Source organism: Amia ocellicauda, chromosome 7 (genome assembly GCF_036373705.1).
Source record: "Amia ocellicauda isolate fAmiCal2 chromosome 7, fAmiCal2.hap1, whole genome shotgun sequence".
NCBI lineage: Eukaryota > Metazoa > Chordata > Actinopteri > Amiiformes > Amiidae > Amia > Amia ocellicauda.
In genome coordinates this window covers 4,080,223-4,101,263 of record NC_089856.1, presented here as the reverse complement: position 1 = coordinate 4,101,263, position 21,041 = coordinate 4,080,223, and the positions used below count along the sequence as shown (strand labels likewise).

At 42.9% G+C, this 21,041-nt stretch overlaps 3 protein-coding genes across 4 annotated transcripts in view; 2 read left to right on the top strand and 1 right to left on the bottom strand.

Annotated features, from left to right (window-relative positions):
- The first annotated feature begins 2,362 nt into the window (after window positions 1-2,362).
- syce2 (synaptonemal complex central element protein 2) lies at window positions 2,363-6,536 on the top strand. Its single transcript, XM_066710381.1, has 5 exons — window positions 2,363-2,501; window positions 2,836-2,985; window positions 4,031-4,122; window positions 4,588-4,783; window positions 5,213-6,536. The coding sequence occupies exons 2-5, from the start codon at window positions 2,908-2,910 to the stop codon at window positions 5,405-5,407; spliced, it is 561 nt and encodes a 186-aa protein (XP_066566478.1). The 5' UTR covers window positions 2,363-2,501; window positions 2,836-2,907; the 3' UTR covers window positions 5,408-6,536.
- A 1,727-nt stretch (window positions 6,537-8,263) lies between these two features.
- Window positions 8,264-15,911, bottom strand: gcdhb (glutaryl-CoA dehydrogenase b). 2 transcript variants are annotated; one of them, XM_066708021.1, is made up of 12 exons: window positions 15,769-15,911; window positions 14,598-14,708; window positions 14,193-14,228; window positions 13,437-13,577; window positions 12,553-12,615; window positions 11,993-12,163; window positions 11,387-11,516; window positions 10,787-11,003; window positions 10,376-10,479; window positions 9,851-9,976; window positions 9,478-9,638; window positions 8,264-8,865 (listed from the first exon to the last, which is right to left on the bottom strand). In XM_066708021.1, the coding sequence occupies exons 2-12, from the start codon at window positions 14,695-14,697 to the stop codon at window positions 8,792-8,794; spliced, it is 1,323 nt and encodes a 440-aa protein (XP_066564118.1). In that variant the 5' UTR covers window positions 14,698-14,708; window positions 15,769-15,911; the 3' UTR covers window positions 8,264-8,791. The 2 variants fall into 2 exon arrangements, with proteins under 2 accessions (XP_066564118.1, XP_066564119.1); XM_066708022.1 differs by lacking the exons at window positions 14,598-14,708; window positions 15,769-15,911 and having other exon boundaries at window positions 13,437-13,579; window positions 14,194-14,228.
- A 4,590-nt stretch (window positions 15,912-20,501) lies between these two features.
- LOC136752577 (choline transporter-like protein 2) overlaps window positions 20,502-21,041 on the top strand; it is a 35,699-nt gene continuing 35,159 nt past the window's right edge. Inside the window, exon 1 of the mRNA XM_066708017.1 lies at window positions 20,502-20,661. Coding sequence (XP_066564114.1) covers window positions 20,625-20,661 — 37 coding nt within the window. The 5' untranslated portion in view covers window positions 20,502-20,624. The remainder of the gene's footprint in view (window positions 20,662-21,041) is intronic.

Genomic DNA, 21,041 nt, shown 5'->3' with positions numbered 1-21,041 from the left:
AAATCAGAGGATACCTCCATTAAATATGCAAATAAATGTAACATTTTTAAATATTCAAATAGGATTCAGAAGTCATGCTTGGATGTTTTGTACACTGGGAACTATTGTATCCTACACTTTGCAAGTCATTACAAGAAACCAGTTGCTGTTGAAAGTATTTATAATCTAAGCAGACTATACCCAAACCGCCAAGTCACTTTGTTTCTTGTTTAAGCCATGTCTTTTCCAGCTTGACCACATTTAACGTTGATCATAAAACCATGCCTTCTTCTGATACCAGAGAACACATTTTTTCCCTTAAGATCTTCATCAACTCTTAAGGTCTCCCCGCAAAAGACGAAGCATAAATAAGGAAGTGAAGCAATGAAGAATATCAGTGGTAGAGGTCCTTGGGGATACTGGACGGTAAGGAGTTGCCACAGTAATGGTATCTGGTCCAAACCGCCTGCCCTCAAGGGCCCACATCACCTTCAAAAACAGTGCACTTCCATCATTTTGGTTCACGTTTGTAGTGCAGTTGCGTCTCTGAAGAGGTCAGCCAAATAAATGTCTAAAATGTCCTAGTTTAATGAATATCCTTCTTAAGTATATGTATATCTGATTTCTAGGACAGAAGGGTAGCAGTAGGATGGGGGAGGGGGGATGCAATTATCTTGTGTATAATGTAGTTTTCTTATCAGTAATGCAACTCCACAATTAGGCTCCCTCCTGTTTTATATTCTCCACAATTACAGCAAAGTCTGCAGTGGGATCGGATTACTGCAAGCCCACGTTGCTTTTCTGTTGTCTTTGATCATTTCATTGATTTATTATGACATTAATTTATCCTGGGTTTTGTTTTCCTTTCCTTTCTCTCAATTCTAACGTTCCTCTCACCTAGTAGGCGTGTCATAGGCTTTGTTAAGTAACAGAACACAGATTTTAGCTTTTGTTTTGTCATTTTCCTCTCATTTGCCTCTCTGCTTCTCATTTGACCAGACACGTTACTGTGACAACCGCCCAGAGACAGACCCAGGGGACAGCCGTCTTCACACTCCTGAAGTAAGTGCCAATGAGTCTCCGATCAACGTGGCAGAGGGCACTGTTACTTGGACCGTAAACACACTTTTTTTAAACCTGTCTTTTCGATTTGTCAAGTATATACACAGCAAAAAAAGAAACATCCGTTTTTCAGTACACAAGATAATTTTGTAATAATCCAAATAACGTTACAGATCTTTATTGTAAAGGGTTTAAACAATGTTTTCCATGGTTGTTCAATTAACCATAAACAATTAATGATCATGCACCTGTGGAATGGTCGTTAAAACATTAACAACTTACAGACGGTAGGCAATTAAGGTCACAGTTATAAAAACGTAGGACACTAAAGAGACCTTTCTACTGACTCTGACAAACACCAAAAGAAAGATGCCCAGGTCCCTGCTCATCTGTGTGAACGTGCCTTACGCATGCTGCAAGGAGGCATGAGGGCTGCAGATGTGGCCAGGGCAATACATTGCAATGTCTGTACTGTGTGACGCCTAAGACAGTGCCACAGGGAGACAGGAAGGACAGCTGATCGTCCTCGCAGTGGCCGACCACGTGTAACAACACCTGCACAGGATCGGTACATCCCAATATCACACCTGCGGGACAGGTACAGGACGGCAACAACAACTGCCCGGGTTACACCAGGAACGCACAATCCCTCCATCAGTGCTCAGACTGTCCGCAATAGGCTGAGAGAGGCTGGACTGAGGGCTTGTAGGCCTGTTGTAAGGCAGGTCCTCACCAGACATCACCGGCAACAACGTGGCCTATGGACACAAACCCACCTTCGCTGGACGTGATTTCCTGCAAGACAGGAATGTCAGTGTCTGCCATGGCCAGCGAAGAGCCCGGATCTCAACCCCACTGAGCACGTCTGGGACCTGTTGTATCGGAGGGTGAGGGCTAGGGCCATTCCCCCAGAAATGTCCAGGAACTTGCAAGTGCAAGAGTGGGGTAATATCTCACAGCAAGAACTGGGTCAGTCCATGAGGAGGAGATGCACTGCAGGACTCAATGCAGCTGGTGGCCACAGCAGATACTGACCGTTACTTTTGATTTTGACCCCCCCTTTGTTCAGGGACACAAAAGTGAGAGTATATATCATCAGACCATATCAATCCACTGCTGGATGAAGGCATCCCTACAGAGATGTGGAACAGTTGTTCATTCAACAGTGTTTCCCTTTATTCTCCTTTCTTTCTCCCCTTTCATTTCCCCCAAAACGTGTGCCCCCCCCCTGACCCCGCGGCGCGCGCTGCCTGGGAGCTCGCGAGAACGCGGAAGTAGTTGGTCGCCAAGGTGACCGAGAAAGATGGCGGCCGCCGCAGTGTGTGCGTCACGCATGCGCACGCAAATAACTGTTTACTCTGTTTAAACATTGGATGTTGTTGTTTTCTTATGGAAAGTTCCTAGAAAATTACCTTAGAAGAGCAAAGAAGCAGCTCGGATACTGGTTTCTGCGTTTCTAGGTACAAGAATACGACAAACTCCCAACTAACAGTGACGTTAGACTGTTACAAAGCAGTCGTATGTGTCGCCATTTTTATTAACGTTTGAATGTATTCATTTATGCAGTGGACCCCATACCGTGCAGTACACTGTATGTCAAATACACTACACACAACATTACCGATTGATTCTGCGTTTTAATGTGATAGTTTACGGACACTTGTAAGAAAAAAGTGATCTGTCGGCTTTACCCGATATATACTGTTTCTGTGACATTGAGACTTCGGCCGCCGATTAGAGTGCACGTCCAAAATGAATATAACTCATTTTAAGTGTACATTTTATTTTTCACAGGTCAAAGGTCATCCAGAGGTGAGAGGAACACGCGTCATAGAGCTGTGACGGCCCAGCCCAGCAGGGAGGGAAATGGACACGTTTTTATTTGGGAAAAGTGCCTCTGACTCGCCCAGCACCCCAAAACAAAGTGATCAAACGCAAGGACAGGTATTTGAAGAACAGGGGATTTTTGTCTCAATGTTTTATTCATAGAAATGTTTGTTTTGTGTGTCTTTTTAGTTTTTCTTTTCTTTTGGTCCGACACCTTTGCCCATGACTTAAAAATGTACTCATTACAGAAGTTAAACATTGTACAGTTGCACAAATAACACAAACTTCAATACTTCATGCTGCTGCTGCTGATTGAATACAAAATGCATTCAATTGGATGCAGAAGTATGATACACTTGAAGAGAACTAATAACAAAAGCACAGGTACTTATAAGGTCTGATCATAAACTTACTTAGGGAAATACTTTGACACCTACAATTTGATTGCTTGATTTAATTATATTTCAAGTATGTATTTGAACGAATGCAATCTATCTGTGTGAATCTCTTCCTTCAATACCATATCTAACTCTAACTCTGTGTCCTTGTGAAAATGCACTTATTGCTTATTCATTTAGGCCGGCACATGGTACTCAGTCCAACAGAGGCCTGTTTTAATTCTCCTCTGAGAGCAGGGGACAATACAAAACACACAAAGTACTCCAGACAGGATGCAGTTTTACCTCTATATAGGCTCGAGAGGACAGAACAGAGGTTTATAAAAACACAGCATAATTATATTACCGATTTATGTTTTTTTATGTTGGTTAGGTAACCTGACACACATGCTTTTCTTCCTCTGTTCTTTGGGAGCTGATTGACCTAATTGGCTATGTTATCAAGACAGCCAATTGTTGAACCTCCCCTATTATCTCCTCCCCAGTAGCCTTTGTTACTTTTATTTTTATTTTTAGACAGCTGGCCCGGCTTAGTGGCTGAAAGACCACAGCGAGAGTAAGTCTGGCAGAAGGTCAAACCCGTGTATTAAGGCCCGTATTTCTTTCTAAACAACAGCTTAGTGGATGCCTTTTTCTCTCTTCCCGTTTCTGAAATATCCACACCACCAATCTTAGATTTAACCCCCCCAGTGTTTCCTTAGTTAGCTGTTCTTGATGTTAACATAGGAAACAAGATTTCTCCTCTTTTTTATGAATAAACTCAGGGATTGGATGAAGGATTTGGCACAGACAGTCACACCCCTGCAGAGGGTTCCACATTTATAAGCATGGATGAGGGTCTCAAGCAGCAGACCAGGTGAGAAGCAGTTTATGTATTCGTGCCCATGAAGACACCATTAGTAGTTTGTATGCTGGGGCTAGGAGGGTCAGCAGGCTAATCCTTAAGCCTTTCCCAAGACCTCTGTTGAATCCAATTTGAAGTGAATTGAATTTGATCCTGGAATAGACCCTGATTTAAATTATTCCCCATGACAAAATTGCATTAAATGTATATATATTTCTCCGGCTGGGCAAGGTGCATGCTTTGAAGTTTGACGACGGCAGTAGCGTTTTCTTCTCCCCAGTCGTGTGCATTTCTGTCACATTCAAAATAAGATGTTTGTCAGAATCAAGACTGTGTGTCAGAAATGCTTTTTGTTCACTTAGACGTCCTGATCTCATCATATATTCAAGCAGACCTTCATCACACTGTCTGTCAATATGCCTCTGCATTAGTCTTGGCTGTCCAATTGTAAGTGCGCGTTTGTTTTCTGTTTGAAAGCGAGCCACCGGATTTTGAAGCCTCCAGCAGCGATGCGGAGCAGCCCCCTAATGAGCCCTCGATGTACGTCTCTCCTGTGGATTCGAGAATGGAAGAGATAGGGAAAAAAGCTCAGGACCTGATCGAAAAGATCTACGAGAACCGTAGAGTGGGTGAAGATTGTATGAGCAGCTTCCAGGACCAGCTTATGACGAAGGTATTTACGTCACTGAACAAATGAAAATGTCCTGTATATATTTGTAATCTTTGTAAACCCTTTTTATCATAAGATTATCGTGCATTTAAAAATGAGCTTTAAGAAAGACTTTTCAAGTTGTACATTGTTTTATTACTGATGCACCTTTTATTTTGAACAGGAATCGATCTGTCAGTCTTTTTATCAATCAATATCTTAGGAATTAATCTATAGGTGTGTGTTATGGACCTGAAGTGTTTGTCCTTTAATGCCTTTTGATTTTGAACATAAGCACAATTTGGAGGGAGCTATTGAATCCTTTTTTCTGATGTTTATGAGTTTAAATATATATTTCCATAGAAGAATAACTATAAACACAATTAATTATAACGTATTTGTGGGTATGTGTGTGGTATGATGGTGATTATATTATGGTATTTGTCCTTGCAGGTGAAAGACTTATGTCGCCAGGTGAACGAGCACATGTTTGCAGTGTATGAGGAGAACAGCAAGCTGATAGAAGAGAAGCTGCAGGAGCTGTCAGAGGTCTTACAGAGGTGCAGCCTGTTGAATGCAGACCTCCAGAGAGCCAGCCAGACCCTGGTGGCCATCAACAAGGGCCTGTATGACCAGCCAGAGCTGTGACGTGCTCCCCAGGGCCTGCCGATTACAGCAGCACGTGTTTGGGAGAGGGCACAACCAATCTCCTTCTCCAGAGCTGAAGAAAAGCCCAATCTGACATCAGGAAGGGACCAGACAGGGGTCAGCACTGGTCTTACAGAGCAGGCAAACATCCAGACCAGTCGATTTCTCTTCCTTTTAAGACCATGTGCACAGGAAGACATGCTGTACGACTCTCTTTTGGTCATAGTTCTGTTATGTTCTTACAAGGTTACATTCAAGCTTTTGAGTTAGGCGTAACGAGCCCTCACTCTTCTGTAAACATTATTTCGTGAAACCTCTGTGGCTCGTTTTCCTTTCAACAAGGGAGGCAGATTATAAAAATAACATGTTAGCAGGAGGTTTATTTATTTATTGTATTCCCCCGTTACGAAAGGTGATGCTAAACAGACGGGGCTGAGCACACAAATAAATAAGTCCATTCCTGCTACTGTTGCATATTCTGTATTGCCAAATTGGGAACTGCAGTGTGGCAGGAATATCAACAAGGCCGATCTGTTTGTCCTATGAGTTCAGTGTGGCATCATTTTTTCATTTGTCAAATAACCTTCGGCTTAACCTTTCTTTAAAACGATGGCTACTTTCCATATTTCATTTTTTTTTCTTCTCTTCTGGTGAGTAGATTATTTCATCTGTCTGTTTGTTGCTCCCAGATTTAATTCACTTTGTTTTTTTATTTATATTTTATATATAGATGAATGATTGCCTCTTCAGTTCTCTGAAAAGATGCGAGAACAAAAGACGCGTCTCATTCTAGGCCCAGTGCCAGCCGAAAAACTCGAAGGTATCCACATACAAATACAAAGACACGCTCTGTCTCGATACAGCCCGGTTTGAGCCACGAAGCTTGGCGTGACTCATCGTCTTGTATACAATTGAAACCAGGACAGATAAAGATTTATTTGTCAGCATTCAAATGTTTTCTGTAGAAAATGTGTTGTTCTGCTTGTTACAGTTCTTATCTGAATATTTTTAAATCGGTCGTTGAGTTGGGCTCCACTCCAGCAGCTGTGCTTCAGATGATCAAAATGTACATGTTTGAACGTGCCACTCTTCTCTGCTAATAAAAGCACGATGCACTGTTACAGTAGAATAGTGTCATATCTTTTTTTTTTTGTACCTGCATGAGTCACTGGATGTTTTCCTCAGCGCTCGAGCCTACGTTCTTACGGTAAGTTATCTAAGTGAAGCACCTGTTTTTCTGCAATTGATTTTTTGGTCCAAGTTGTGTGACATGAATTATGGACATTTCTTAAGCGTTTTCATGGATTTTCTCCTTGTGTCCAAAGCCTTGATGTCCTGTTATACAAACCTAGATTCAGCATTCATCCAGTTGCATTGGAAATCCCAGTCTGCATGACAGATGAGTAGGCTTTGGCATTGAATTAGTTTATATAGACATATACTTAGATGTATATGAAGCAAACCTATACCTGCTTGTTACAGACATACCAACTCATTCCTCCAGCAGTGCAACTCGGGCATCCTTGTTAAAACAGATTTAAAAGATCAACTGGTAATCTTAAAGCTAGTTATCGAGCAGCCTTGTGAACTCCAGGGATGTGGCTGCTACCGTGAAACGAGGTCACAGCAGAACAAGACAACCAACCTCATTCAGATTCAGTTTACTGGGAAGACGAAAATGATTTGGAGAGAGTATATGATCGATTGTATCATTAGATTATACCCACACCTGAGAGTATATCATTGATGTTCCCTGTATGTTTGGTGGGCAGGCTATCCTAATACTGCAGTGCAATGAAAATATCTGTTATTTGACGTTCTGCGTTCGATTCAGACCAAGAAATTAAAAAAAACTAATTGTAGTGAGGTGAAGAAATCCTGCCCTCGCTCACACAAGGGAAGTGCTGATTAATCACCACACATCATTGCTGGTGTTTTTTAGTTTTTAGTCCTCCTCACCTCAGCCATTGTCATTGCAGCCCCCTCCCACACTGCGGATAATTGGATAACTGCTTCCCACATCTCTACAGATGAGCCCGGCTGCCTCTCTGCGAAGTGGGCTGTGTTCTGAACTACCGAGAACTCAAGGCAGGTGTGGTATATATTTTTATATTTCTAATTGTCATCCTCTATAGGAATATATAGTGATGCTGTGCAGGTGTACTAAGGTTAGATTGAAGGTGTGAAGTTACGGCAAAATTATAGGAATAAGTTCCTGTGTAAACAAAATTGTATATAAGCTAAACCAAATAAGCTTTTCTTCGACCTACTCTTATGCAAGACCAGGGCTCTGGGAACTTGATCTAGTCTTATTTGCTGAAGATATTTCTTAGCCTAGCAGCCTAAACTGAACTAATTAATTCAAGCTAGAGTGAAGGAGGGTGTGGGAAAGATTAATCTTGCATGCAGGGGAAGGTAGGAATGGCCTTGCAGTTAGTTAGCTGTTCTCGCATCTTTTCAGAGAACTTGTAATGAATGGATTTCGGGACTAGAAGTTAGTTTTATTGCTCCCCACCTTAAAACTAGATGATCACACTGTGAAATAAAAGCTTTGACGATTCCTCCCTAATTCCTTTGAGAAAGTAATTCCAATGCATTCCATCAGTACTCACAATACTACTTGTGAAGGGCTGTTAGGATCCACACCTCAATTTGACTAAATCATCGTGAGTGGAAAAAAACAGACAGGAACGCCTCAGACAATTAACCACAAATGTTTTCTACACCATGTGAGGTCACTGGTACAATAGGAAACCTGCAAGACAAGTTTTGAAAGTGCAAAAAGTAGGCAGCTTTGAGTGTCCAAAATATGCTGTTTAGTCCCAACAGGACAAAAATGGAAAACTGACAGCTTAGTTCATATTATTATTTATTAGCCAACGCCCTTATCCAGGGTGATTTACAAAATAGAACAGCAATACAAAAGTGTTTCCCTGTCAAAGACTGACAGTTTATTAATGCTTAAAGTGTTGCTTTTATCTTTTTTTATTGTTATAACCATTCATAGCACAAAGAACAACTTCAAACAGAAATGGCGTCGGTCAGCAGATGTCAAAACCAAAACCACTGCTTCCCTCTCACCAAGTCTTCACTTTGGAAACCCTGAACGCCACGCTCTGGGCCCGATCTTGCGAGTCTAGGAAGGATTAATCGGGACAATCAGGTCGGCAAATTAAATTCTAGAGAAGAGTCTGAGATCCACTTTTTCATTTTCTTGCCGTTGAGCTGAGGTCCAAACCTAGATTTTCAGTTTTCCACAAAAAGAAAAAATTGACCAAAAATTATCAGTAACTTGAGAACAAACCATTAAGCCGATTCACGCTAGAAGTCCCTTGATACATGAAGAACAGATGGAGGGGTGCACTTCACCACAAGGCTGGCGCTCTACTTCTCCACCGTGAACGACTGCAGTCCTGTGATCGCTCTGCCCAGGATCAGCGCGTGGATGTCGTGGGTCCCTGCCGAAGAACGAAAAGCACGAGAGAAAAGGTCACGATTGACATTGAAGAACAAGGCTGTGTGCGACCAACTTTTATTGATCGTGTTCTAGTGCTTGGTCTCCGATGTAGGTTTCTGCCCTTTTTCTCCTTTATATGCTGCATATGAGGGCATCTGGATAGATTAGCATTATATATCAAAGACAGTTTTAGATTATGCATTTCTGTTTTATGCCTCTGCTTGGTTTGCGATTTGTATTTTATTTGAATTATTGAAATTAACATGAGATGCAAATCGTCTTAAAACTCTGAGTTGACTTTGGCATCAACTATGCTACATATCTAAACAGCTATGGTTGTGCTGCCATCTTGTGGTGCAGTACTGCAAACACACCCAGTTCCACCTCGCTACAGGAATTGCCTTGGGGAAGATTAGGCATGCAGTTTACAAGCACAGGTCACATTTAGCCAGTGCTTTCTGTGAATAAGGGCCCAGAACAGGAGTGGGGGTGACTCCACAAGGTTTTGGACTCAGCTCTGAGGGAGACTTATTCCCTGCTCCTCTCCTCTCCCTCTCTGTGTCCCAGTGACTGCCTAGTGCCTCCCGGCCGGCTGTGTGCATCCCTCCCTCACCCTCGTAAGTGTTTACAGCCTCCAGGTTCATGACGTGTCGAATCACGTGGTACTCGTCTGCGATGCCATTGCCTCCCAGCATGTCCCGGGCCTGCCTGGCGATGTCCAGGGCTTTCCCACAGCTGTTCCTCTTCAGCATGGACACCATCTCTGGAGCCGCCCTGCAACCCAGAACACAGTCAGCCTCCCGCCCACCTCAGCACAGCACCAGCCAACACCAACCCCAACCCCGTGCCCAGAGAGCGTTTAACAGCTGGCATTTAATGTTTAAAATAAAATGGTGTTGAAAGTTTAGTAAATAACTTTTAAAAATGCTTTCTAAGCTAAATGCAAAATCATGTGTTTTGACACCATTTTGGGTTATGGGTCTTACTTCTGCTGGTCCATGAGGCGTCCCAGCTGCACACAGGACTGCAGGCCCAGCGTGATCTCCGTCAGCATGTCCGCCATCTTCTTCTGCATCAGCTGGTTCCGTGCCAGGGGCACGCCGAACTGGATTCTAGGAGAAACGTGGTCAGAGAAGAATGGTCATTATCCTGCCCCAACTCTGGGAGACCGATTCTAAGTACCCGTGCTTTGTGGTTTGACCTGATCGGGTTTCACAAAATGGAGGCTCTTGTATAACCAGGGATGGATACAGCTCTTACGTAGTGGTGGTGCTGTCCGTTTCTCTAACACACATGGTCAAGAATGGCACATCTTGCCTCAAACACTGATGTTGGTTGTGTAACATTAGTGCTGGAGCTGGGAGAGCTGGAGCTTTGGCACTCTGCTCCAGCCCGGTTACGGCAAATAACAGGTTGTGCACTAGGTAAATGGCTGTCACTGGTATCTTGGCTGTAAATCACCAATCCAGTAAGTCTAGTACCAGTCTTCTTCCTCAGCAGACTTGGATTACCTATCCAGGGTGTACTGGCGGGCAGCATGGAAGCAGAACTCCGCCGCCCCCAGAGCCCCCCAGGAGATGCCATAGCGGGCGTTGTTCAGACAGCCAAACGGACCCTGTCAGCAGACAGAGAGGCACAATCAGAGGTAAGGCCTACATGAACATAGCTACACCCAAGTCACGCTGATATTAAAGTGCCTCTGTTATTCATGAATCATGCTTCGAGTCTGTTTTTGATGTTGAACCACTTCAACAGTACGTACGTCAAATGAAAACCCTCATACAGTACTATGCTGTATCTGCGTATGTCTAGATTCTTATCCTATTCTGTTAGTGGCTTCTCGGCTCACAAAGGAGAGCCTAGATTAGAATATTTTGAAATGTCAACAGTCCCATTCTTAACAAGGACAAGGGCTCGCTCACCCCCAGGCCGCTGGCATTGGGCAGCAGGTTGTCCTCGGGCACCTCCACGTCGTCCATCACGATCATGCCCGTGGCCGACGCCCGCAGGGAGAACTTGCCTTCGATCTTGGGCGTGGAGAGCCCCTTCATGCCCCTCTCCAGCAGGAAGCCACGCACTTTCCCGTCCTCACACTTGGCCCACACTACACACAGATCCGCCAAGGGAGAGCTGGTGATCCTGGGACACAGTTACACCACCCCACAAGGCTTAAAAATCACCTGAAGACTCCCCGTCCTTTCCCAATAAGCTGGAGCGTAAGAGCGTTACACATTGCAGTCTATACTTTAGGTTAAGGAAAAGTTGGTGCTGTATGTATTATTACTAATCAATAAATGGTGTTCAATGCTCAAAGGGTTTTATGCAGTGGACCCAGAGACCACAAATTATGTTCGACCACACAAAGCCGAAGATGTATCCAGCTCTCTGCTCTGACAGGGAGCTTGGCCATCCTGCTGCTCTGATCTCTTGAAACGCAACAAAGAACTACACACGCCATCACATAAGAGGTAAAACGCGAGAACAGTGTACGTCCCATTCAGTTTTGCCCCAGGGAGTCTCACCAGGTCTTGGTGCCATTGAGGGTGAAGGTGCGGCTGGAGGCATTGAAGCGAGCACGGGTCTCCATGCCGCCCGGGTCACTGCCGTGGTTGGGCTCCGTCAGGCCAAAACAGCCCAGAATGTCTCCCCGGGCTGCAACACACGCACACACTGATCAACGGGAATTATCAACACAAGACGAACGTGTGTGAGTTTAATTTTAAGTTACAGACTGGTGGAAGGTGTATTGAGCACCCAATCTACATACCAGAGACAGATCATACATAAGAAACTGCCCACACCAATAACCTCTCTCCCTGTAACACTGTAATATCTACAGCATTGTGCAAGAATATTTCTGCATTCCCATTTTTCTCACTATTAAAAAAATCACGTTCTCAAAGAGACTGATTTCCAAAGTCCAGTCATTGAAGGATTGTGCTTCAGATGCGTTCTATCCCAGCCTAAGTGTCACTTCTTACTGGTCTGAGCACATGACCACCTCCCGCAGGTCAAGACCAAATCGAGGACTGCAGTGACCCTTAAAATCCACGCGAGTCTCTGGCTCCCCAGGACTGGCCTGCGAGAGCCCCCAGTACAGAGGTCCCGTAGTCTACTCCTCTGCTTACCCAGCCTGGGCAGGTATTTCTCCTTCTGCACCTCCGATCCATAAGCGTAGATGGGGTGCATGACCAGGGAGGACTGGACGCTCATGACGGAGCGGTACGCACTGTCCACCCGCTCCACCTCCCTGGCGATCAGCCCGTATGCCACGTAGCTGGTGCCCGCGCAGCCGTAACCTGCAGAGAGACGCGCCGTTAACCGCAGGGGCGAAGACACTTTACACATATAGGGCCCGATTTTTCCATAGTGGGTAAAATATTGACATTGTGAAGAAGCAGTTCTAATAAAAAAAAAATATATATATATACAAAATGTAAGATTGTATTAAAATGATGTATGGGTGTCTTTCACAAAACTTATGTAAATGAATAAGCTGCAAGTTTGTTATTGTAAATCTATCTCAATAGTAACTAACTCTAAATATGTCCTGCTCTTACTATATATGGTCCACTCCAATATACAGTGTGTCCGAGACTCCACTCCTCAATCCTCATTACTTATCCAGGCCTGGATACTCAAAGGTTTGGGCAGAAGGGGCAGGACTGAGGGCACGGCGAGGTTTTACCTTTGATTGTTGGGCCAAGCACCCCGAGCTCCCCCATCTCGTTCAGAATCTCCCGATTAAACACTGCAAAATTAAACAAACTAAGACAACTGCACTACTATTATTTCATTTGAGTAATGCAATATCGTCATGCTTTCTTAATCAAGAATACAGATATGGCATCCAGTCCCCGGCAATTAGCTAGCATTGGCAATTATGTAGGACGTCTCTCCTCTCTGTGCAGTATCACAGCTCAGAATAGACTCTGAATATTATTCTGGTGTTAATTAATATCTTTGATATGAAGTTATACCTAGGGTTGGGGTTCAAGCTCTTGGCCTTCAATTGGAGCGGATGATCTACTGATGCAGTGCAGTGGTTACAGTGAAAAGTTGGGCTTTGGACTGTTGTTAGGGCCTAAATGGAAGAGCTGACCTAATAACATTATACGACAATATGTATAATAATATGCATTGCTTGAAGTCTGAATTGCCACATCTGTATTAACTGAGGATTTTAATGTTTGAGAATAAATTCACAATAATAATAATGATCTGATCATTTTCTATTGCTATATGAGATTTAAGATTTTAAGGTAGTTAGGTAGCTTACTGATGTAACACCATAAGGCACACCTATTTCCTGTAAAATGTTGAGTCACGCCAGCCTTTTGAAGTCCGTCTGCAACTTATATACTTTTATAGATTTTATTCTTATTTATGATTTTATTTCCAATGCGTGACTTCTCACACATTCGGTGGCACTCCCATTTTTATACCTACAGGAACACCCGTGACGTACAGCGCCAGCTTTTTGGCACGACTGAATCTCACACAGAAAAGCAGCCGACTTCTCCCCCTTGACCCGATCGCAAGCCTGCGGTGCCGCTCCTGCCTAACGCCCACCTTCGTTGCGGTTGGCCATGAGGATGCGCGGCATGAGCTTCTCCTGGCAGTACGTGCGGAACGAGTCTCTAATCATGGTCTCCTCCTCGGTCAGCAGGCCCTCCAGATCCAGGGCATCGCGCCAGTCAAACTGCACCTTGGCTGGGCACAAAACACAGGGCACGGTCACCTCACCCCGTCATTATACCCCTGCAGGCAATTCCAGCCCCTTCACACTCAATCATAATACATAGTTTCTGTGACTCTGAGGGTCTGATTGTCCACAGCTGGTAAAGGATCTGGTCATGATTAAGACAGACAATTTTGTAAATTTTGCAACTGTTTTGTGTAAATGTACAATGATGTTAGTTACATTAATAAACCTATCCCTTACCACCTGGAAAATTAGGCCCTGTGTGCATGCCATTGTGATTAATACATCCCGATTGAAATCCTGAAGTCATCCAAAATCCAGGCATACAAAACAGCTGGTCTCGTCTACTCAGCTCCTATGGACATGTGAGCTCCAGCATTACGTTTGAGCCCCACTTCTGCAGCTCTTCCCTGAAATAGATGCTCGTTAAATCTGAACTCAGGTCAGGACCTTCCTCTCCTGCTTTAAAGTCCCGAGTGGTTCAAACCTCTCGAGCCTGATTGGCTCACACTAGGCTTTTTGGTTGCCAAGCCCTTGCGGACTCCAGAGTGTGCTGTGGTGCAGATTAATCTGGAGCTTTGCGTGCGTCAGGTTTTGAGGATGAATACATTTTTTAGTTTCACCTTTTTTGCTGGGTTTCTCTTTCTTCACCTCCGCCTCTGTAAAATGCAAAACAAGCTCGTCAGGAGAAAGCAAGGGCTCAAAGATCTTGCATGAGTTTGCATTATACTTAAAGATTATGGGCATTATTTTCATTATTAATAAATAATACATATCAGACACCTTTATTCAAGATGACTTAAATGTTTTAACAAAATAACATACAATCTACTCCTTTACAAGCCATTACAAGGGGTAACACCAATGGAATGAGATCCATCCAGAGTCTGGGCACTAAACTGTAATTTAAAGATAAAACTAAATGGTAGAACAAGGGCAGGGATCAGTAGGAGGGACAATAAACTGCCCTGTCAGAGGTGACCACAGCTAGGAGACTCCTTTCAGATCAGGCCGGCTGGCTGACTTACCGCTCTGTGCCGTAGCGGTTCCCTGGGCTCGGACGGCACTGAGCAGCACCCCCCGCTGGGGAGAGCCGAGCAGCCGGTGAACTGCGCATCTTAAGGCCATCCTGGGTCAGCCTGGGAACACATCAACACAGAGAACTGCAATCAAAAGCCCGAACAAGGCAGGCATGCAATACAGAGCAGTGACTGACACCTGGAGGGGACACTAATGACTGGACACGGGCTGCCATGGGGATGAGGTTACAGTCACAAGGATAATAAAAACTTCAGACAACTACCCCACTGGTTTACTGCTCTTGCAGTAGTCCCATGGTATTATAGACCTAATAAAGCATGTTGACAATCCTTCAATCTGTCTCACCTCAGTGTGACTAGAGTCAGTTTACGCATTACTGCCCTCTTGCTGTGTCCACTGTATATTTCCCTGCTGTAACTCTACCGTTATCCCCAGGCCTGATATAGTGACACAAAACGGTACTACAGTGATTTAATATGTTCAGTATCATGTGAATGACTGTCTTAAAAAAATCCATACATGTTTATATCGAATCAGTGTCAGTGAAGTGTTTGAAGGTACTGGACTGAAGCTAACCTGTCAGTCTTATTATTTCACTGTTCAAAGCATTTTAGATCTCAATATATCAGTTGGCCTCAACAAAATAATTAAATAACTAAGTTGACCAAAGATTTCCTGCTTTGTTAAATCCCCTACACCGTACCCACACTCCCAACAAGTAAAATCATATTTTTTTTGTAATACAAGTATTGCATTCGGTGCATAAGAATAACGTCCTATGTATGCATTTGATTTCAAGGAATACTTGAAAAGGTACAGTAAATGAACAGGTTCAACTCACAGCGGTGGCTTTGGAGGACCTGCAGGTTACGCAACACATTAGCATGATTACAGAGATCATCTAACTAAAGAGGCACCTTCATCTGAGAAGAACAAATTGGGTTTAAATGACAAGCATGTGACGCATTGCTGTATATCCTATTCTGCACCATTTTAGTATAGTAACTACGTTATTAGCACCGTCTCGTAGGTCAAAGTCCATATATAAAGTTACTGTCCTGGCTTTTCGGCTGCTCTAACCAGACCCAGGCTGCACAACCTGACCAGCAACATTCAAAACCACGCGTCTGAAAGTTAAGTCAAAGCAACTGTACTTACTTTGGATTTGGGCGTCCTGATACAGGGTCGACAGGTCTGAAATACTACAGTTATTTGACCTAATCTCGCCTGTGTGCAGCGTCTTAAGCTTTCGCAGTTTGACAAGCCAGCACACTGTGGCTGACGTCACAGCTATGCGCGGAGGATGCCGGGGGGAGGGGGTACAGCGCAAAGTCGCCATATTGAGTGTGGCAAAACAGTTAACACCCATATTGTTTATTTTTCTTTCGAGATCTTTTCTTAACACAAATTACTCATTTTAATATTAAAGACATCGACAGTCAATTCCAAAAGTTATCCAAGAAGTTGCAACCCAGACTGATGATGAAGATTAATATTAATATTAATATAATATTGCATTATAATACTTAGCTATCAATTTTAACGCGAGTCTCTAAACCGGCGTTGTTTCAGATTTTACCTCTTTAATAATGGCTGCCTCGCCGTGTCGGTGTGGAGGAAGCAGCCGCCGTCCAGTGACGTCACTGTGGGTGTCGGCTGGCAGGCTGTGTCCCATTGGCCGAGGCGGAGGGGTGTGGCTGTGTGACGCAATCCCTATCTATTCTAGTTCTGTCTTTCATAACAGTAGCCAAAGCAGAAGTGTTATCAGTCTTTTCTGATTCACAACAAGGTCGCCTGTCAGTGGCCAGGGGTGTAAAGTAACGAAATACAAATACTTCTTTCCTGTACTTAAGTACGTTTTTCGAGTATTTGTACTTTACTTAAGTATTTATAATGTGTGGCTACTTTTACTTTTACTCCCCTACATTTATGAACAAAATAATGTACTTTTCACTCCACTACATTTCCCACAGACGACTCCGTTACTGTTACTGTCTTCCAGTAGGTCATTAATATGAATATTAAACCGGCTCTGTGCTTCATCTGCAACTCCATAGCACCATTCATACGTCAGTCACACACATTTTACCATTTGGGAAAAACATATTTGGATTGGCCTTCACGCAATAGAAATGCGATTGGAAATGCATTGTATTGGATGGGGACGTGTTATTCTGGTCATTAGCAGCTGTTTTGTGTTGCAGTGGATCGATGGGTATTGTGCATGTAGCTGTTTTGTCATAACGTTTTTGTGCAGCCGGTTATGAATGGTCCAAAAACAGTTTGGTCAGAAACATGCACACCAGTAGCCCACTGGAGGTCATTTTCTAGGGCTCTGGCAGTGCTCCTCCTGTTCCTCCTCACACAAAGGAGCAGATACCGGTCCTGTTGCTGGGGTGATGCCCTTCTACGGCCCTGTCCAGCTCTCCTCGTGTAATGGCCCGTCTCTTGGTGTCTCCTCCATGTTCTTGAGACTGTACTGGGAGACACAGCAAACCTTCTTGCGACGGTACATATGGATGTGCCATCCTGGAGGAGCTGGACTACCTGTGCAACCTGAATGGGCTGCAGGTACCGCCTCATGCTACCAGTAGTGACAAGGACACTAGCAAAACGCAAAACTAGAGAAGAATCAGTCAGGAAGGATAAGGAGAGAGCAATTGTCTGTGGCCACCACATGCAAAACCATTCTCTTTCTGAGGGTTGTCTTGCTGCTGCCTCTCCAGTGCACCTGTTGTCACTTTCATTTGCACCAAAACAGGTGACATTGATTCACAATCGCTTAGGCTTCCTAACTGGACAGATTGATATCCCTGAAGTTGAATTGACTTGGTGTTATACTGTGATGATTATGTGTTCCCTTAGCAGGATATAATGTGTAGACGATTTTTTTAAGGGTTCTATTGTTACGTGGGCGATTCGATTTTTCTAGAACGACAGCTTATAGTAGTAGTATAGTAATAGTTATATACCCACTATTAATAAATAATATTGAAGTACATTATGCCGATAATGTAATACTGAAGCCTCGCTAACAGCAGCAGTGGCGCGGCGGGCCGTTGAGAGGCGCAGGAGACCCGGGTTCAATTCCCCGCCCCGCCCCGCCGCGACGTGGGAGCTCCCTGTGTTACAATGTGCTTCTGTTTTGTGTCTCAGGGGGGCTGTAATGTATATAGTGATGTATAAATAATACTTCATCATTTCATCAAACATAGAAACGGATACATTATCATGTTTCTTCAATTTCGGCCTGTCCATAGGCCTGCTGTGCACTAGACGTGTCCTCCACACGGGACTGCAGAGCCGCTGAAGCGCATGGAGCCTCATCTGACTCTCTGTCCTCTGAGCAGAGCAGCCAGCAGCGCCATCACTGACCACAAGAGACACTGCGCTGAGTCTGTATGTGCGGCTGTTATACTTGCCAACATTGGATGTAGAACAGTGTTATTTGTTTATTTATTCATTCGTTATTTACAGATTTAAAATATCAATATTTAGAAGTTTAACAGATATTAACTTAAATGCAAAATATGCTGTATATAACTTTAAAAAGTTATGAGTATTATCCATTATTTGACATAACTCATTTTCAGAAAAGTATCTTTAGCGTAAATAAGTACAATTCATTACAATTATAGCATTTTTATGTACTGTACTATGTCTGCACAAATTGTTTATGATTGTAATTTGTTGTGTACTGAATAAATTACTAAAGACAACGACATCTGCTACATGTTTGCAATATTATAATTAATATGAAGGTTTATCTGTTTACATTAAACAAATACTACATAGTTTATTTTGTTAAATTAATATTTTGTTTGGCTTTAATAAGCCAAAGTGTTGAGTAAAACTAACATATTAAAAGTGTTCATGAAATAACACATTATTTGTGCTAATATTCCTACACAAAACCAACACATCTTCTGAATAAAACTAACCCATAACTAAATATTTAAATAACATCCTGGGGAGTTTTGAGATTCAAACCTAATTCCTGTACCACAGTGCAATAGATTACATTATGTGATCACTACATATTTTATAGTGTTTATTTTTTTTATTATTATTATTATTATTATTATTATTATTATTATTATTATTATTATTATTATTATTATTATTATTATCCCTTATCCAGGGCGACTTACAACATAAATTATACAATTATACAACTCTTTGCGATGTGTGTGTGTGTGTGTGTGTTGGTAAGAAAACATCAAATGAATCTCTCGTGTGCCTCTTCATAAGGCTCACACACAAACACATGCACATTCACTTTATTACTACAATCACAATTTACTTTTACTTTTGGTGAGTACTCTTGAAAGTCGCTACTTTTATACTTTTACTCAAGTACTGTTTGAATGGGAGACTTTTTATTTACTGGAGTAAGTTTTTGATAGAATATTTGTACTTTTACTCAAGTATGACTGCAGACTACTTTTTACACCTCTGGCAGAAATAGTGGCAATGGTAGTCACCGATGGCAGTATTATTGCTCTCTTCATTTGGGCGGAGCAGGATGCATCTCCCGTGTCGTTTTCAGACCGTATTGCAAACACATTTACTGGGATCCCCACCCAGGCAGGTTATGTTACATGAGCGGTAACTGCGCAAGTGTTGTTGGGTGTAAAGTGCCTGCCAGTCACCACCAGCGACCGTTAATTATGGATGAGATGTAACCTACGAGGAGCTGTTGAGGAAATCAATCATTTGTTTAAGTTAAAATTGCACGTTTAAACAACACGGTTCATTTCAAAATAGTAAGGATAGTTTTAGACATCTTGCATTTTTTTAAATGAACCTATGTGTATGCATGTATTGTTGTGTTTAAGGAACTATACTATTTTTCTATAGGGAATCCTATTCCTTCTTAGGAACCACACCCAACCTTTGTATGTCTGAGACATACCTGGGAGAGGACTCTAGTCATGCAATATTTTATTATGAGAAAAATGACGTGTCCGTTTCCTTCTCCATTCTTATAAGTTGGTCGTGTGGGTAAATGTAAGAGGAAGTTCAATTTTCAATTTGTTGTTTGGCTTAATAATTTTTTAAGTAGTACGTGTAAATATTATATATTTCTTAGCAGACGCCCTGGATAATATATATATATATATATATATACAGATATTAAACATGTCTATGTTTGAAATAACATTTGATTTGCGTATCTGGATATTGTGCACGAAAATGTTCAGACTGTACCTGTAATTTAGATGTAGTGTATTTGCCTGTGTGGCTCAGCTGTCCTGTACAATTGCACTTTATATAACGTGTTCATCATACTGCTTGCTTTTACATTGCTAATACTCGTTTTGTTTATTTGTGATTTCTGCCCCCTTCCCCTTCCCTCTTATCTATGACTGCACACCTTGTCTGCACGTATTAGCTATCTATGATGTAGGACTTGTATTTTGTATTAACTGTATATGTTCCTATGCACTTGTGTAATTTTGAACTTGTTACTGTATTATGTATATGTACTGTATTCTTGCACTTTTGCAATGCTCTTATATTTTGTAAGTCACCCTGGATAAGGGTGCCTGCTAATAAATAATACTAATACTAATACAATTGTGGAACTCCTATTTCCTTTTATTTTCTTTGACAACTTTTCACTAACCGCGTCCACCCTGTGTTTATCTGAACATGTGCGCACTTAAATGACGTTTCCCATGGGTGATAAACTAATTAAACCCTCGGCGGAGCTCAAGCGCAGCTGCGCGTCTGAGCGGCTGCAAACCTCGCATTCCTGCAGAATAGCGGATAGGAGAAGGTCCCGCCCACCCTCTGGCCACGAGTGGCTGGAGGCCCCGTCGATCAAGGCCTTCCTCCTTCCTATTGGTCAGTCTTCTCATGCCTTCCTTTACACCGTGTGGCCCGGAGGCTCAGCGCAGACTGCTTTCCTTGAAGACGGCTTGGGTGCGGTGCTCCGGGTTAATATACTGAGGGGAGGGGTTTCACATTAAAACACATTTATTTGCTCCTTTCAACTACTGAAAGCAACCATGCAGGCGGAGGATAAAAACCCCGACTCAAAATATGGTAAGACCTGCACTTTGTTTCTGCTCAGCCCTGTTGTGTCAGTGGGATAAGAGTCGACGAAAACAATGCGCCTGGACATGGGTGGGGAGCTGCCCTGATGCCTTGTGACATATTTGTAAACCGTTTTCACCCCTCTGAGTAGTAAAGTGTGGTTTTGCTGGGGCAGATGATGGTGTTTAGCACTGAAATACACTGGCTGTTTGTCCATTTGGGCAGGCTGTAAGTTTTTACAGCAGCATGCGTGTCGAGCACAGTCCCATCACTGAATCAGTGGCCTGTATTGTGTCAAAAGATAATCAGCATGAACTTAGTATTGTTTTTATAAGAATGGAAGAGGCTTTAAAGTTATAACTGGTATAGGTGTATGTATATATGTTATT

Bases quoted from the DNA above. Each gene is read 5' to 3' on its own strand.
- syce2 (XM_066710381.1), top strand. From the start codon at position 2,908: ATGGACACGTTTTTATTTGGGAAAAGTGCCTCTGACTCGCCCAGCACC. The intron at 2,986-4,030 runs GTATTTGAAGAA...GAATAAACTCAG, and splicing joins GTGATCAAACGCAAGGACAG to GGATTGGATGAAGGATTTGG. The intron at 4,784-5,212 runs GTATTTACGTCA...TTGTCCTTGCAG, and splicing joins AGGACCAGCTTATGACGAAG to GTGAAAGACTTATGTCGCCA.
- gcdhb (XM_066708021.1), bottom strand. From the start codon at position 14,697: ATGGCCTTAAGATGCGCAGTTCACCGGCTGCTCGGCTCTCCCCAGCGG. The intron at 11,517-11,992 runs GTAAGCAGAGGA...CGTGTGTTGCAG, and splicing joins GAAATACCTGCCCAGGCTGG to CCCGGGGAGACATTCTGGGC. The intron at 9,639-9,850 runs GTAAGACCCATA...TCTGGGTTGCAG, and splicing joins CGCCTCATGGACCAGCAGAA to GGCGGCTCCAGAGATGGTGT.